The 19,235-nt window shown below is 38.6% G+C and overlaps 2 protein-coding genes across 3 annotated transcripts in view; both read right to left on the bottom strand.

Moving 5' to 3' along the window:
* The window catches only part of LOC126426649 (putative sodium-dependent multivitamin transporter), a 504,370-nt gene that overhangs the window by 43,565 nt on the left and 441,570 nt on the right, over positions 1-19,235 (bottom strand). The window lies entirely within an intron of this gene.
* Positions 5,140-19,235, bottom strand: part of LOC126426755 (putative sodium-dependent multivitamin transporter) — a 450,643-nt gene continuing 436,547 nt past the window's right edge. For both annotated transcript variants that reach the window (XM_050088744.1, XM_050088743.1), the window contains exons 4-5: positions 13,609-13,776; positions 5,140-5,740 (exon numbers count right to left, since the gene is read on the bottom strand). In XM_050088744.1, the coding sequence (XP_049944701.1) occupies positions 13,648-13,776 (129 nt within the window). In that variant the 3' untranslated portion in view covers positions 5,140-5,740; positions 13,609-13,647. The remainder of the gene's footprint in view (positions 5,741-13,608; positions 13,777-19,235) is intronic.

The raw sequence follows: 19,235 nt of genomic DNA, 5'->3' as shown, positions 1-19,235 counted from the left end.
GGGCATGGTACGTGTTTTAATGTGATTGACAGACATCCAGCAAAGATGAAACTTAACTATTGATTCTTTGCAGCTACTGTTCATCAAGAAATTAATAGTGGACAAAGAACAGCAGAATTAGTACAGATCATTGACCAAAGTGTCCCTGCATAACACTGGTATTTAAAATTGTGACAGTGCATCTATGCCATTGTTTAAAACATGCATCAAAGCCAGTTTGGAATAGGGGTTCAGTATTTTTCTTTTTGATCCACTGTTTTAAGGTGATTTTATGTCATCCATGAACCAAGCGTGCGGTGATGCTGCAGTCGACATCAGCTGTGTGTGGTACTGCGTGAAAGAGTTGGGTTACAGAGAAACAGATACTGCTGTGCCAACATATGTCACAGATGTCAATTGAGGATGTGTTGTTGAAGTGATTCACAGTGACAGACATGGTGACAAAAATAGGTTAAGAAGCAAAAGTGTGATTTTGTTTTTCCCCAAATTGGTTTTGATGCCTGGGTTCAGTGATGGTGCAAATGTGTATAAATGCATGGCAACTATATTGAATAGTTGTGTTGTCTAGAGGGCTATGATCTGTGACAATTCCAGTGCTGTATGTTCATTATTAAATATTTTTATCAATCCACATACCACTAAGTCTCATGGCTTCTTTTCTGTTATAATCATCCAGATATTTATGTACTTTGATGGCTTCTCTATATAGCTGTGGACAACATTTCATCACTGTATATGAAATATTTGTATTTACATTTCTTTCCAATGCCTAACTCTTCATTCGGCAAAACAAAGTGGCACCAGGAGCATCTCTGAAGATGTCAAAACACAGCTCTGGACAAAATGCGAGACCTAAAACATTAACCACACAAGTTGGAAGATTCGTTAGCAACTAAGACAACTGGCCATGAAAGCATTAACTGTGTGCTGAGCAGGTTTTACCACTGTCTTTAAAAAGTTTATTTTTGACTGGGGATAGTTTTGTAACCCACACCTATTTCAGTGTTGGTGCAATCAGTGTACCCCCTGCAAATCCTATATCCACTCAGTGGGAACTGAAGACAGTATTAACTAGTGGACAGATTACCAGAGACTTAGAGACAGGATGCAACTTTAATGAAAGACAAAGGGGCTATATATTGAAAGATGTCCGGCCGAGGGATAACGATATGCGGAACGTGATGGCGATGGTGCCAAATTGTGGAGGATGATGCAATACTTAACATTAAGAAATAAATCGGTCTGACATTTATTTGGATGCTGTTGGTCCCTTTGCCACATTTTCCAGAATGTGATGTGACGACAGTTTTGGATGGATTATATAACTAGTGGAATACAAAAAGAAAACTACATAGGATTCGGAAGAGGTTTTAGGCAGTGGATGCACACACAGGTAAAGTAGTAAACTTTGTGGCTAATTTTTGCAGCTCTGTACTTCAGTCTGCAATGCAATGTTGTCACTGTTTTTCATCACAGCCAGAATTCTTAGAACACAATTTGTGTCCAAAACTTACTGTGTTTTGCGGTAAAAAATGAACACAGTCTGTGGAATTTGAGTGCTTGGTAACAGTGTACCTCGCACATTTTCACTCAGTGTTGGCCTATGGCATAATCTTCACTCATTCATTAATTCACATACTGTGTACGGTAAATCCCATCATAGTGGAGAGCCTGCAGCAATGCGGGCTGATATGAGTCATGGATCACCAGGCAGAAGCAGCCACTCTAGGAAACATCCACAAAGCACACTCACTACCAATTGAGGCTCTATCGCAGAGAAGCAGAGGTCAAAAAAGTACTTAGTCTATAGTGAGAATATTGAGTAAAGTGGAAAAACCAACATCAACAGATAAACATATGTTCACTCTTTTGTCTTATCTGAGGTAAATAATAATGAATTTAAGACAAACAGCCAAAATACTAGAAGTAAAAATGCTTTTCATGTAGACTATGATTCCTGACTGGGGTTTGGGACTGAGTTTTATGTTCTGGTGAAAATGTTATTGGAATGTTGCCAACAGACATCAGGTAGAGAACTGGAAATCTCCAAATATTCAAAACTAAGGTGCAGTGGTACCATCACACTTACAGGTTATCAGAACAATGGAGTTTTAAATGCCCTAACACTGATAATTAGTCAGGTTTAACTAGGGTCTAACACATACAGTCATGACATTCCGACTCATTTTTGTTATATATTGCAACAGCAGCATTCCAAGCCAACAGAAAGCTACGTTTACAAATATGGTATCAGACTAGTGCAAAAAGTATCATTTATGTTGGTTTCTAACAGTTTTTACAATAGGGAACTTCATGTACTGCCGTAAAAATTAGCACTAACTAAGAAATAAAAAGAAGGAAGAGTGGGTGAGACCACATTTGTCTTTCTTTAGTTTCCTAAGGGCCTTGGGAGGTATAAAACAGTCCGTTACAGAATAGTTTGTTTATAGTTCCCTTATAGCCTACAGATATTTGCTGAAGCATGTTTTTTTTTTAACCCTTAACCCAAACCAATGGTCTCTCAGACCCATCATTCATTTTAAACATTCATTCTAAAACATGTGGCAACATTCAACAATGAGCTTGACTTTGTCAGCCTAGCAATAAGACATATCATTTCGAAATTAGTGCAAAATTGAGTGCCTGTGTGACCACGTTTCACATTATGTGTAATAATTAGGTGGGTCCAACACACTGCATGTTTCTAGTCAATACATATTTTGCTTTCAGTTGATATTTTGGATATTCTTATTTTATAGCATTTTATTGTATGTGTGAATTTATGCTATTTTTAGCTTCAGCATGCAGCAACTTTCTAAGAAGACTAAGGGGTCTGCAGTTGAACCAAAGAAGATGAAGTGGAAAATGGGAAAAACAATAACATTTTTGATGATTCTAGTATCGATTCTGACTTTGTAGTAGCTGATGGTCACCATAAAACAGGAGTGGAACGGTGAAGACGTTGCTTTACTGGAAGGAGAGCCTGTTTGAATTGTACCACAGCTAATTACTCACAGCAAACACAGTAATTTTATGGCAAAGATAATTTCAAGCAGAAACATTCAGTCTGTTACAGCAAGAAAAACAGCTCAGCATAATATTTTGGAAAGAGGAATGGTTCTACTAAAAGCAGAAATCGAATTTTGGTGCAAATGCCTATTAAATCTCAAACACAGGAGAATTTGTTTGATGACACCTTAGAGGCATACCAAATGATAGAAGGGAAAAGAAGAAGATGTGTATAAAGTACCCAGCATAAAAAAAGAACTGGTGGTCTCATAAGTGCATCAATCGTGCTCAGCCAACATTCATGGAATGCAATAGGAAGATGTGCATTGAGTGTGAAAAAGTTCTCTGAATTGCTTTTGTTTGCATTTTCTGCAATCTTTCATTTATACTCATGAACATCGTGATTGATGTCACAATATTAAATCATTTCAAGATTCTTACTAAATGACTGCACATATGTTTTGTATTCATTTTGAATACTGTAAGTTCTCAATAGTATTGCATCTACTCATAATATGAAACAGTTGACTATTCACTTAATTTTTGTCAGCTAATGTGGGGATATGTGATAACAATATTACAAGCTTTAGTAGACATGTTTCTTGTTACATACTTGAGAGATGTTTTGGGTTAGGGTCTTAAGAACAAAAAGTACTAGTAAACAGCAGAAGAACTGACTTTTTGCAGAAAGACACCCATGTTGAGTATCTACTCAATGATGTTAACTCTTTTCATTACAGTTCCAATCAAATCACAGAATATGTAATGTAGGAAAGCTGTTTGGAACACAATACCTGCATTATTTAATGTACTACATATGCCTCCACAGATGCAGCTGAAGGTGAAACCACACAGACATTACAGTAAAATGTCAAAAGCAATAATCCTGCAGGCTTTCTCGCTGCAATGTGCACTAGTGTTGTTCCAGCTTGCAGATGGTAACAGTTCCCACAGCAATGAATATCATGACCATATATGTTAAACTGTGCTTTAACTTTAATGTTCTGTAGGCAGCTGACACTGTTCTGTGCAAATTTACACAAAACTATTAGATAAAAACAGCAGCTAGTAGTATGATAAGATGATCAGTAATTTCCTTTAAAAAATAATAATGTTGCTCTTGTCCAACTACATTCTGCTAAACAAAATTCTGGAAACTAAATACAAAACAATTAAGTGTTTCTTGAGTCAAATATTTGGATAAATTGTTCTAGGAACTAGTTTTGAAAACATAATGGATGTAGCGTAGCCCACTGACAAAGTATTTAAAATGGGCAAAGAGGCACTGAGGAAATATAGAAGAGAAGAAAGTAATGACAAATTATTTTGTTAAAAAAAGGATGGATGAAGGAGCAAACAAGGAGATTCTAAATTAGATCAGTATTTCTTCACTTGTAAAAATATGCACTAAACTTCTACGGGATATTAAAAGAATGCAGTCAACCACATTAACCAGGTAAGTTGTGGAGCTGTACAAAACCAGCAGTAAAGCTAGAATACAGACAATGGAACTTGTCATGACAGTAAAGATGACTTGAAAAAAGCAGGGATAACACAACAGCTAATGTTCAACAAATTTCATGTCTCTACCCACACCTTTTAATGAATACTTTAACTCACTCCATACCCCTAATGTGGAGCCAGAACAAAATGGGTGAATGAATGGATGAAAAACATGTTTACCACTAAATTCTTTTTACACTGTACAAGTTGAACCCACATTATAAATACCATATTTGTTGATTTCTTTGCCAATTATGCAATATGTGTTTGTATAAGTTCAGCTGTGGTGGAAATGGTGCAGATAGCAATGCAGTGTGTTGTATTGAGTTCTATTTAAACTGATGCATTATTCAAAAGAGTGAAGTACAGATGCAGCTTGATTTCGAATTACTCAATTTACTACAGGTGCCAAAAATCAGCTGACAGTGGTTGAGTGAATGATGAAATAAAGAAACATTCATATTTAAAAAAATTTTAAAGCTGAAATGGCAAAATGGTTTTAACCTTCAAAAAATTTACTTTGGCTAGGAACCCATACACACAAGACAAGACAGATTCTTCTAAAGTGCAATGTGCTCTAGAAAAATAATTACAGTGCAGCAAATATGATGGAAAATGTACATGTGCAAATTTTGTGATTGGTTTGTATCTGTGACCTTTTATAGGCAACTAGTTTTATTTTGGAGGCATCTTTTCTATGCCATTCAACAATATTATTCAGCCATCTTTACACCATCCAATGCCTCCACCCTCCTGTAGTATTGATCTTCATCACACGATTATTGATTTCCTGGTCAGAACTTTTTCCAATATTGTAATAATTATTGTCATACTTTTGCTCACAGTTTACCAGGTAAGCAATTGCCCATATTTAACAAGTCCACTGAAATGTTACATTTGTGAAAGTTTCTACACTGCGCAGTATTGCATCACCAGTTAACTTCAGCAACATTTTGCTGTCTCATATAATCTCTCCCACTCTCTTTGGCTGCTTCTGTCGAGACTTCATGCACCTATAAAACTGATTTTGCAGTGCTTCATTATTTGCAGCAATTCAGCTGAACAGAAGAGAACTGAGAATAAAAAGCACAGCTATTACAAACTGAGGAATACTGAGTGTTTACATTTTTTTCCTTTTTTACAAAACTAGAAAATAAATAGACTAAGTTGTTGCAGCCTCTGTAGAGAAGGCTGGAATGTCTCAGGCTGGGAACCTGCAGATCAGCACCTGCAACACAATAACAGGGAAAACAAACAGTCACACACACTGGATTTCAAACATTCAGTTTACGTGGTTGTGGGAAACATAGATGCTGTGTAAAGGGAAATTAAAGAAACCTTTGGAAAAGCTCAGAGGGCAAACTCATATTTAGCAAAGAAAGGAAGGCTGAAATGTGGAAGAAATATACAGAGGCAGTAGATGAACATGATATGGGAGATATGACATTGTGAGAAGAGTCTGACAGAGCATTGAAAGATGTAAGTGAAAACAAAGCACTTGGAAATAGATGAAATTCCCCCAGAAATACTGAGCTCCTTGGAAGAGTCAGCCATGACAAAACTATGCTGCCTGGTGTTCAAGACATGTGTTACAGGTGAAATACCCACAAACATCAAGAAAAATTTTATAACTTCTATTTCAAAAAAGGCAAGTGACAGGTGTGAAGGCAAATGACAGGTGTGATAATACTGAACCATAAGTTTAATAATTCATGACTGCAAACTTCTAGCAAATTATAGAAGAATGGAAAGAATCATACAAGCCAAATCAGAGGAGAATCTCCTCTTTGAAGTTGCTAAGATAGCAGGAATAAAATTCATGGTGCACAAGCTTACAGTCTGTAAAGAAACCAGAGTACAGGTATAGGAATTAAAAAGCATGAGAAGAAAGAGTCAGGGTTGTAGCAAACTAGACTGCAGAGAGAAGAACTGAAGGACACAAAAGGAATGAGACCAGGTTTTAGCCTATATCCCAAGTTACTCAGTTTGTACATTGAGCAATAGAAAAGGAAACCAGACAATTTTGGACAGGGAATTATAATTTAGGGAGCAGACAAAAAATCGAAGTTTATTGATAACATCATAATTGTATCAGAGACAGCAAAGGACTGCGGGAATCAGTCGAATGGAATGGATAACGCCTTCAGAAGAGGTTACAAGGTGAACACCAACAAAAGTAAAGCAAGGCTAGTGGAATGTAGCCTAATTAAATAAGGAGGGGGCAGGGCTATTTTATTAGGAAATGAGACACTGAAAGCTACAGATGAGTTTTGCTATATGGACAGCAAAATAAATGACAATGACCAAAGTAGAGAGGATGTAAAATGCAAATAGGAAGGTAATTATTCACAAAAAAGAGAAATTTATTAACATCAAATACAAATTTAAGTGTTAAGGAGTCTCTTCTGAAAGTATCTTTCTTAATTGCAGCCCTGTATAGAAGTCAAATGTCAACAATATGGACTTCTGGGAAGAAACATGGTGCTATGGGAGAATTCTGAAGATTAGATGGGTAGACTAATGTGGAGGTACAGAACCAAATTATGGAAAAAAAAGAAATTTATTGTTCAACTTGACAGAAAGAGTAGTTTGATTGAGAGGACTTAATCCTGAGGCAGCAATGAATTGTTGGGGGGGAGTATCTGCAGGGAGGGGGGGGGGGAAATTGTAGAGCTTTGCTGCAGAAATAAGGCTGATAACAACGTAATCTCAGTCTCTTTTACAATGAGAAGATATGTTGCATATTTGGTACTATTTTCGCTATATTGAGTCATACATAATTGAAATTCATATCTACATCTACATCCATATTCTGCAATCCACTGTGAGGTGCGTGGCAGAGGATACATAACATTGTACCAGTTATTAGGCTTTCTTCCTGTTCCGTTCATGTTCGGAGGGCGGGAAGAATGATTGAATGCCTCTGTCCATGCAGTAATTATTCTAATCTTATCCTCACAGTCCCTGTGTGAGTTATACATTTGGAATTGTAGTATATCCCTAGAGTAATCATTTAAAGCTGCTTCTTGAAACTCTGTCAGTAGACATTCTGGGGATACTTTACACCTATCTTTGAGAGTCTTCCAGTTCAGGTCCTTCAGTATCTATCTGACAATCTTCCACGGATTAAACAAACCTGTGATTATTTGAGCTGCCCTGCTCTGTATACAGGGTGACAACTATTGAACTATATGAAAAAAAGTTAAATTAGTTACAAACTATGGCATGCATACACTTTATTCAACATGTAAATGTCACTACAGATATTTGGATTTAGGTTATGACACGTTTGATATATCTGCCAACATTGGCAATGATGTGGCACAGATGAATAGCGAAATTGTACACGACTTGTTGAATTGTCTGAACATTGATGCTGTCGATGACCTCCGAAATGGCGTTTTCCAGCTCGGCAATGGTTTTGGGGTTATTGTGTATACCTTGTCTTTAATATAGCCCCACAAAATGCAGTCACATGTTTTCAGATCCAGAGAATCTGGATGAGGGGAATGTGGCTTGTGCCAGTGGCCTCTGGGTACTCCAGAGCCAGAATGGGGTCCCCAAAGTGCTCCTCCAGGGCATTAAACACACTCCTGCTTTCGTGGGGTTAAGTTCTGTCTTGCATGAACCACTTATTGTACAAATAAGGGTCACTTTAGATAATGGGGACAAAATTGTCTTACAAAACATTCACATACTATTAAGAAGTTACTGTGCCAGTAAGAGAGATAGCACCGATTATTCCATGACTGGACATTGCACACCACACAGACACCCACTGAAGGTGAAGAGACGTCTCGATAATGAAATGCAGATTCTCAGTCCCCCCAAATGCACCAATTTTGCTTGTTGACGGACTCGTCTAAATGAAAATGCACTTTTCCGTTAAACCGAACAATATTCAGATCAAAGTCCTGTTTGTCACTTCTGTGTGCAATAGTGCTGATGAAACACAACCACTGTTCCATACCCTTGGGGCTAAACGGCTGACGGGTTTGAATTTTGTACGGGAATAGACGCATGTTTCAACAACAATTTGTCGCAGTATCTCCGGTTGGTTCCCACCTGTTGTGCAGCTCATCTCATCAATTTCCTGTGGCCGGTTTGAAACACAGCATGCATATTCTTGAAGTTTTCAACCTTTTTGGATGACCAATATTGCTGACACTGTCCTCACGACACTACCCATTCTCTCAAACTTGCAAATCAAATTGTTGATTGTTAGCACACTTGGACCAGTTGTCTTCAGCTTGAACTATTTCCTTCGGACCACAGTTGGGGTGCTATTGCTCGTATGGTAGGCCTTTACAAGCACTATACACTCAGGCACACTGTGCTGTGACATTTTCGCATGCAAATGGTGAAAGGCATGTGTGAATTCACATACCAATTCCCATCATGCCCTGCAGCCAACCGTGTAGTTTGAACATCCTAACGCAAGCCATTCAGAATTTGATGATGATTTTATTTCATATAGTTCAATAGCTGTCAGAATGTACGTTCAATATCTCCTGTTAGTCCTGTCTGGTATGGGTCCCACCCTTGAGCAATATTCTTGAACGAGCCGCACAAGTGATTTGTAAGCAATCTCCTTTGTAGACTGAATGCACTTCCACAGTATTCTACCAATGAAGCACAGTCTAACAGCAGCAACTACCCACAACTGAGCCTGAGTGAACATCCCATTTCATATCCCTACAAAGCATTACAACCAGTTATTTGTATGAGCTGGATAATCCAAACTGTGGCTCATTGATGTTATAGTCATAGGATACTGCATTTTTTCATTTTGTTGAGTGCAAAATTTTACATTTTTGAACATTTAGAGAAAGTTGCCAATCTCTGCACCACACTGAAATCTTAACAAGATCTAACTGAATATTTATAAAATATTTATCCCACTTTCTTTCAGATAGTACTTCATTATAGATAACTGCATCATCTGTGAAAATCCTGATTTTACTATTAATACTATCTGCAAGGTCATTAACATACAACAAGAACACTACTTGCATCACAACAGCTAAAATGACTTCTGCATCTGACAATGACTCTCCATCCAAGATAGCATGCTGCATCCTTCTTACCAAAAAGTCCTCAATCCAGTCACAAATATCACTTGATACCTCATATGATCATACTTTTGACAATAAGCAAAGCTGTGGTTCTAAGTCAAATCCGTTTCAGAAAACAAGAAACATAACATCCACCTGGTTGCCTTGATCCAAAGCTTTCAATATGTCATGGGAGAAATGTGAAAGTTTGGTTTGAAAACCATGCTGTCTGGCATTGAGGAGGTCATTCTATTCAATGTACATCATATTGTTTGAGCTCAGAAAATGTTCTAAGATTCTACAACAAATTGATGTCAAGGATATTAGATGACAGTTTTGTGGATCACTTCTACTACCTTTCTTGTAGATAGGTGTGACCTATACCTTTTTCGGAGAACTTGACACAGTTTTTTGTTTAAGGGATCTATGAGAGATTACAGTTATGAGATGGGCTGACTCAGCCACAAATTCAGTATAGACTCTGACAGGGATTCAATCGGGCCTGCAGCTTTGTTCAGTTTTAACAATCTCAGCTATTTCTTAACACCACTGACACTAATACTTCTTTGATTCATCTTTTCAGTGGTACAAGGACTAAAGTTGAGCAATTCTCCTGGGTTTTCCTTTGCAAAGTAAATTTGAAAATGTAGTTAAGCATTTCAGGTTTTGCTCTGCTACCCTCAATTTCAGTTCCTGTCTCATTCACTAGGGCTGGACGCTAACTTTGTGCATTAACAGCCTTTACATAGGAACAGAATTTCTTTGGTTTTTGTGAAATGTCATTTTCACAATATTCTGCTATGGTAGTCATTGAAGGCATCAGTAATTGATCTCTTGACAGCCAAATGCATTTCATTCAGCACCTATCTATAGCCCTACTATTTGTTTTACGCCTGTTATGCAGTAATCTTTGTTTGTTTAGAAGTTTCTTTGCAGTGACAGTGTATCATGGAGTTTCCCTAATGGCAGTAAATAGACAACCTTGACATAATTTACTTTTTGATATGCACTGTAAAGTGTTGGATGAAAGTTCAGCCTATTCCCCTGGCATGTTTCACTCAGACTTCCATTTCCTCTTAAAATTCAAAGTTGCTCTTGTTCATCAGCATTTTTCACCTAACACAGAAGCAACTCCAGCTGTGGAAGAGTGCCTTGCAGCCCTTCCAATGGTACACTACAAAGACGAAATTTCACTGGATGAAATATGTTAATGTTAAAGAAGATTATGTTGAAAAACATTCTGGAAACATAAATGCACGTTTTTCAGTATGAGGCAGAGAACTTTCGAGACCTCCCTCCTACCACCACTGATTTCATCTCTACTGATTACACTTATTACACATTTCATTTAATTCTGAAGTTCATTATGAAGTGCACAGCAGAAGACACAGCCCACTGTACCACATATTTACATTCCATCCTGCTCCATTACCTCGTACAATTCTGTCTGTATTATGTCTGAAATGCAAAGTCTTTTTTGTGAGGTAAGGGAGATAGTTACACACAGAGAAATATACCATTTTAAAAATGACATTCCTACAGCGTGATTATATCAAACCTATGGAAATGCTGGAAAGGCGTTATTTCAGTGGATAAAAAGTGGTATTATTGGTTTGTCCAATGCATGATATCTTTATGTAATTACTGATGCAAGGGGGTGGGAGATTGTCACCCCCAAGGAAGTTGCATCACAGGAATGCCATTTTTGAAAATACTGCAGTGAATGGAAAGAGTAATGACTCGAGGAATAAACTCTGAAATTTTGGTGTATGGAGTTATTGCTCCTTCTATGAAAGCAGGCAACAAATGTTCATAATATTGAGGTATTCAGTGGTGTAACTGATTACTATTTGGAAAGCAAGTATTCATTTATTTGCATACCATTTATATAAGAGTATATATATTTCTTTTCACACATTTTGTAATTCTTCCATGAGGTCTTCCATGAGATCCTATAGCTCTGATATTTTTCTTGCATGGACTTTTACGTTGTAGTATTGTGATTCTTCACTGGATAACTGTCTATTAAAGTTGGAAATCTGCTGCTTGCTTAAGAAAATGTGTTGCTCTGACATCCACAAATCCACAAAAATATTTATACAGGGTGTTACAAAAAGGTACGGCCAAACTTTCAGGAAACATTCCTCACACACAAAGAAAGAAAATATGTTAGGTGGACATGTGTCCGGAAATGCTTACTTTCCATGTTAGAGCTCATTTTATTACTTCTCTTCAAATCACATTAATCATGGAATGGAAACACACAGCAACAGAACGTATCAGCGTGACTTCAAACACTTTGTTACAGGAAATGTTCAAAATGTCCTCCGTTAGTGAGGATACATCCATCCACCCTCCGTCGCACAGAATCCCTGATGCGCTGATGCAGCCCTGGAGAATGGCGTATTGTATCACAGCCATCCACAATACGAGCACGAAGAGTCTCAACATTTAGTACCGGCGTTGCGTAGACAAGAGCTTTCAAATGCCCCCATAAATGAAAGTCAAGACGGTTGAGGTCAGGATAGCATGGAGGCCACGGAATTGGTAGCCTCTACCAATCCATCGGTCACCGATTCTGTTGTCGAGAAGCGTACGAACACTTCAACTGAAATGTGCAGGAGCTCCATCGTGCATGAACCACATGTTGTGTCGTACTTGTAAAGGCACATGTTCTAGCAGCACAGGTAGAGTATCCCGTATGAAATCATGATAACGTGCTCCATTGAGCGTAGGTGGAAGAACATGGGGCCCAATTGAGACATCACCAACAATGCCTGACCAAACATTCACAGAAAATCTGTGTTGATGACGTGATTGCACAATTGCATGCGGATTCTCGTCAGCCCACACATGTCGATTGTGAAAATGTACAATTTGATCACGTCGGAATGAAGCCTCATCCGTAAAGAGAACATTTGCACTGAAATGAGGATCGACACATTGTCAGATGAACCATTTGCAAAAGTGTACCCCTGGAGGCCAATCGGCTGCTGATAGTGTGTGCACATGCTGTACACGGTACGGAAACAACTGGTTCTCCCATACCACTCTCCATACAGTGACGTGGTCAACGTTACCTTGTACACCAGCAACTTCTCTGACGCTGACATTAGGGTTATCATCAACTGCACGAAGAATTGCCTCATCCATTGCAGGTGTCCTCGTCGTTCTAGGTCTTCCCCACTCGCGAGTCGTAGGCTGGAATGTTCCGTGCTCCCTAAGACGCCGATCAATTGCTTCGAATGTCTTCCTGTCGGGACACCTTCATTCTGGAAATCTGTGTTGGTACAAATGCACCGCGCCACAGCTATTGCCCCGTGCTAATCCATACATCAAATGGGCATCTGCCAACTCCGCATTTGTAAACATTGCACTGACTGCAAAACCACGTTCATGATGAACACTAATCTGTCGATGTTATGTACTGATGTGCTTGATGCTAGTACTGTAGAGCAATGAGTCGCATGTCAACACGAGCACCGAAGTCAAGATTACCTTCCTTCAATTGGGCCAACTGGTGATGAATCGAGGAAGTATAGTACATACTGGCGAAACTAAAATGAGCTCTAACATGGAAATTAAGCGTTTCCGGACACATGTCCACATAACATCTTTTCTTTATTTGTGTGTGAAGAATGTTTCCTGAAAGTTTGGCCGTACCTTTTTCTAACACCCTGTATAATTTGGTACCAGGTGGTGGTGATGAAAGGACTAACACACATATAGCTGAGCATGACCTCACAAATTAAGTTCTGGCACAGGTAAACAAGAAAAATTATCCAGTCAGTATACTCTGTGACCTTGCTACAGTCTGTGACATCATGCCTTCTACAAATGGCATCTAACCTTCAGAATAGAAAGTAGAGGGTCGCACTGGTGCGCTTAGACACAAGAACGAAACAAACTTGACAATTGTATAACATCAAATGTGGGTCCCATAAGTGGCAGTACCAGGTCTGTTGTTTATCTTGGGTCAAATTATGATGATCCCTCAAGTACAGGAAACAAACATTCATGGTCACATGCCATGTGGATTCACCTTTCAGCTCACAGCAGTCCCCACTGTACTCTGTCGACATCACATTGGGGTGACGTGGTGGCCACCTATGCCATTGAGTGGCTCCTCCTGGCTCTTGGTGTCTGCAGCTGGTCCCACACCATTGGACAGGTCACCGGCCACACGTGTCAGCTGCACCGGGTTGGAGCCCTGCACACACATACATACTGGCTGCACCCACTGACTGTGCTAGAGCCAAATAGGAAAAACTTTAAACTGTCAATATTTTATGGAACTTTTCCAAGGTCTTCAGATGCACAGATCTTTTAATTCTACAAGAGAAACTATAAAATGTTGCATTGTGAACAGAGTCTTGTCTCAGTTACAGAAAACAGATCACATTAACAAATTATAATACAGGAATAAAACCAAATTCACAGTGAGAAATGCACTAAGTATGAAGATCCACAAGGATCAGTATTTGGCCCACTACTGTTTTGCCCTAAATAAAATGTGATGTAGAGATTCTTGAGCAATATTTCTGGGCGTATTGGTATGAGAAATCCATGCTATCCAGTGGCTTTTTACAGAATAATTGCTTCTAGTTTGACTCTTTACACAATTTTTTTTTCATATCTGGATTGGGCTGCAAACTAAGCTTTTATTTGACTCAGCTGCTATATACGGGACCTAATTGTTAAATACTGTATATTGTATTGTCATGGAAAAATTTTTGGACTTCACTTGTAACTGCCCGCAATTGACTTTACAAGGAGATGATGATTACAGAGCAATCTAATTAACAGGACATTGAACTCACAGAGACACAGAATTCCACTGTTCACTGGTTGTAGCTTTTCTGATGTGGTATGAAGATATTATGATATGGTTTGCCATCCATGTGAGAATATTTCATTATAGCATCACTGTATTGTTCCTTCCACTGCATTCAGTGAACCTTCACACTAGATATATTGGCCAACTTGATCCATACTACTCTGCACCACTGTTAACATACAGCTAACACTGCCAGAAAAGAAACCTGAGAAAGTACTGAGCTGTTTGAAAATCCAGCTTGAGGGGAAAGATTAAAATGGACATTACTGATGTTGGCAGCAAGAATTGCGAGCAAATGGAACAAATGTGTTTCCAAACAACACACAGTGCATAATGTAAATGTTGGGTTGCAAATGTCTATGATATGCAGACATTTGCAGCACAACCACATCACAATACCTTCACAGCAGGCCAGAATAGCTACACCCAGGCCTATCACTGAAGCCTGTTTGTGTACAGTGTAGTTTTGCCTTTCTTTAAGTTTACAGTCCCGTTAGTTTGGTTACTCTGAAATCATCATCATCTTCTTCTTCTTCTTCTTCTTCTTCTACTTCATAAGTCAGTTGCTGGGAAGTTATAAGTGAACTTTAAGTAACTTTCAACAATAAGTACAATGTAGAGTAGTTAACAGTAACTTTCTGAATATAGTGGGTAAGTTAAATAAAATCTTAGTTTCTCCAGGTAATTATCTAATTCTCTTAGGAAATGGCTTTCAAAGACTGCTATCTGAAATACACCTCTATGATACTGGAAAGGTGGAGATTCAGTCACTGAGTAAATAAGTGAAGACTAAGAACTCTCAGGTACACGATGGATTATCTAGCGGAATACTAAAGCACTGTGCTGCCTATGTTGGTCCAGTACTTGGCCAAATTTGTAATTCTTCTTTTAGGAATGTTTAGTTTCCTGAATGATTAAAGAACTCGACAGTGAAACCGCTTTATAAAAAAAAAGAGACAAATTCACATTTCAGTGCCAATGGCTTTTCAGAAGGAGTTTAAAAAAATTAATAAGTAGCAATAATATTTTGTCTATTGTAAGTAATTGTACAACTGAGAATTTGGAGAAGTGACTTTATACTGACTGACCAGCCCGGTGACTGTATACGATTGTGCACGAACTGCCCTCTGCTCTGTAGCAGCAGCTATTTACAGATCCATATAAATCTGTCTTTACAGAACAATAAATTATGTATAAGATTTTTGAAAACATAGTCAGTGATCTTAAAAGTAGTTAAAATCAAGACTGTTTTAAATTTTAATTTTAATAAATTATGCAGTTGTTGAATTTCAACAGTAACATAAAAGACAGGAAAGTAGAGAAAATATATATACATTAAGCAATTAAGTTATTTTGATTAACAACTATCTGAATGCACAAAAAACATAGCAACAAATAGACCGGAACTTTTCGACTCCGTGAATGTAGAAGAGGGTATCAGTGATCATAAGTCAGTGGTTGCATCAATGACTACAAGTGTAATAAGAAATGCCAAGAAAGGAAGGAAAATATATTTGCTTAACAAGAGTGATAGGGCACAAATCGCAGAATATCTGAGTGACCACCATCAAACGTTCATTTCTGAGGAAGAGGATGTGGAACAAAAATGGAAAAAATTCAGAAACATCGTCCAGTACGCCTTAGATAAGTTCGTACCGACTAAGGTCCAAAGCGAGGGGAAAGATCCACCGTGGTATAACAATCATGTACGAAAGGTACTACGGAAACAAAGAAAGCTTCATCATAGGTTTAAGAGTAGTCGAATCATAGCTGATAAGGAAAAGCTGAACGAAACGAAAAAGAGCGTAAAGAGAGCAATGAGAGAAGCATTCAACGAATTCGAACATAAAACATTGGCAAACAATCTAAACAAGAACCCTAAAAAGTTTTGGTCATATGTAAAATCGGTAAGCGGATCTAAATCCCCTATTCAGTCACTCGTTGACCACGATGGCACCGAAACAGAGGACGACCGAAGAAAGGCAGAAATACTGAATTCAGTGTTCCGAAACTGTTTCACTGCGGAAAATCGTAACACGGTCCCTGACTTCAGCCGTCGCACGGACGCCAAAATGGAAAATATTGAAATAAACGATATCGGAATTGAAAAACAACTGCTATCACTTAGTAGCGGAAAAGCATCCGGAGCAGACGAGATACCCTTAAGATTCTACAGTGATTATGCTAAAGAACTTGCCCCCTTTCTATCAGCAATTTATCGTAGATCGCTGGAAGAACGTAAAGTACCTAGCGACTGGAAGAAAGCGCAGGTCGTTCCCATTTTCAAGAAGGGTCATAAATCAGATGCGAATAATTATAGGCCTATTTCCCTTACGTCAATCTGTTGTAGAATAATGGAACATGTTTTGTGTTCTCGTATTATGACGTTCTTAGATAATACAAATCTCCTTCATCATAACCAACGTGGATTCCGCAAACAGAGATCATGTGAAACTCAGCTCGCCCTATTTGCCCAAGAAATTCACAGTGCCGTAGACACTGGCGAGCAGATTGATGCCGTATTCCTGGACTTCAGGAAGGCATTTGATACGGTTCCGCACTTACGTTTAGTGAAAAAAATACGAGCTTACGGAATATCGGACCAGGTTTGTGATTGGATTCAGGATTTCCTAGAAGAAAGAACACAACATGTCATTCTTAACGGTTCAAAATCTGCAGATGTAGAGGTAATTTCGGGAGTACCGCAAGGAAGCGTGATAGGACCTTTATTGTTTACAATATACATAAATGACTTAGTTGACAACATCGGTAGCTCCGTGAGGCTATTTGCAGATGACACAGTTGTCTACAAGAAAGTAGCAACATCAGAAGACTCGTACGTACTCCAGGAGGACCTGCAGAGGATTAATGCATGGTGCGACAGCTGGCAGCTTTCCCTAAACGTAGATAAATGTAATATAATGTGCATACATAGGGGCAGAAATCCATTCCAGTACGATTATGCCATAGGTGGTAAATCATTGGAAGCGGTAACGACCGTAAAATACTTAGGAGTTACTATCCGGAGCGATCTGAAGTGGAATGATCACATAAAACAAATAGTGGGAAAAGCAGGCGCCAGGTTGAGATTCATAGGAAGAATTCTAAGAAAATGTGACTCATCGACGAAAGAAGTAGCTTACAAAACGCTTGTTCGTCCGATTCTTGAGTATTGCTCATCAGTATGGGACCCTTACCAGGTTGGATTAATAGAAGAGATAGACATGATCCAGCGAAAAGCAGCGCGATTCGTCATGGGGACATTTAGTCAGCGCGAGAGCGTTACGGAGATGCTGAACAAGCTCCAGTGGCGGACACTTCAAGAAAGGCGTTACGCAATACGGAGAGGTTTATTATCGAAATTACGAGAGAGCACATTCCGGGAAGAGATGGGCAACATATTACTACCGCCCACATATATCTCGCGTAATGATCACAACGAAAAGATCCGAGAAATTAGAGCAAATACGGAGACTTACAAGCAGTCGTTCTTCCCACGCACAATTCGTGAATGGAACAGGGAAGGGGGTATCAGATAGTGGTACAATAAGTACCCTCCGCCACACACCGTAAGGTGGCTCGCGGAGTATAGATGTAGATGTAGATGTAGATGTAGCTGGTTCTAGTTTTATGATCAAAATTTTAAGTGTGTACTAGAATTGTGTGGAAGAACACATTGAGATTTGAGGGGACTCACTAAAATCCATCATCCTGGTGCTGTAGGGAACAGAACACCATGTTGTAGTGAAAGTAGCTTCTTTTCCACATTTTCAGAGGTCTAAACAAAAAAATTTTACTGTGCAATCAAGTTTTGAACACAAGCACAACTGTTCAGAAGAGGAAAGTTTACACTTTTATCACAAATGCAATGTAGAATGAAATGAGTCAGTTCTTAATTGCAAAAGCCAGAGAATCTGAAATCTGTTCATTACTGCCCCACCTACCACAAATGAAAAGAAAGTTTCAGGTAAACCCTAGGTACTTTTTGGCATCGACTCCAAATCTGCGATAAAATGAAGATTTCCATTTGAAAATAAATAATTGACCACTGCATTGTGGGGAGACAAGTTAGTGGGCAGCACAGATATATGCCTCCTTTGAAAATATTAACTTTTTATCTGGAACATTTTTTCATACAATTCACATTTTTTGGAGCTATTTAGTTGTTCTATACCAAAACAAACAACCTATACATTAAATACAGGGTGTTTAAATATAGTGTCATATATTCCTATACGAGTTAGTATTGGTGAATAATAGAAGGAAAGTACTTATTTTGATATGTCCAAAAATCAATACCTGTTATGACATGAGCTGTTGAAAATCTGCAGTTCTCAAACTGTATTTTATTTACAGATGAGGCAGAATTCACAAGAGATGCCATAGTAAATTACTACAGTATGCATGTATGGACCAATGCAATACTTGAGCAATCACAGTGATAAGGCATCAGGATCACTTCAGAATGAATGTATGGCTGGGAATTGTCAGTGAAAGGTTCTTAGGGCCGTAGACTTTACGATACAGTTAAACAGGTGCCGCATATCAGTTTTCTGTACAATAAATTATTAGCACTAATGGAGAACATTACCATTACAGAATGATGACTGCTTTATGCATGACAGGTCACCACCCAATTTTCTACAGATTGTGTAACAGTATCTCACTGCAATGTTCAAGGGTAATGGATTGACTGGGGAGGTCCAGTACCATGGTCCCCTCATTGACCAAATCTGAATCCGTTGGATTTCTGGCTCTGGGGATATTTAACAACATTGATGTGTGCCCGACCCATCAACAATGTCAAGATGTTGCAGTAGCTTGTGGCCAAT

The sequence above is a fragment of the Schistocerca serialis genome, chromosome 11, assembly GCF_023864345.2.
Source record: "Schistocerca serialis cubense isolate TAMUIC-IGC-003099 chromosome 11, iqSchSeri2.2, whole genome shotgun sequence".
NCBI lineage: Eukaryota > Metazoa > Arthropoda > Insecta > Orthoptera > Acrididae > Schistocerca > Schistocerca serialis.
The sequence above is the reverse complement of the archived record's forward strand: the minus strand, read 5'-3'. Positions and strand labels throughout refer to the sequence as shown.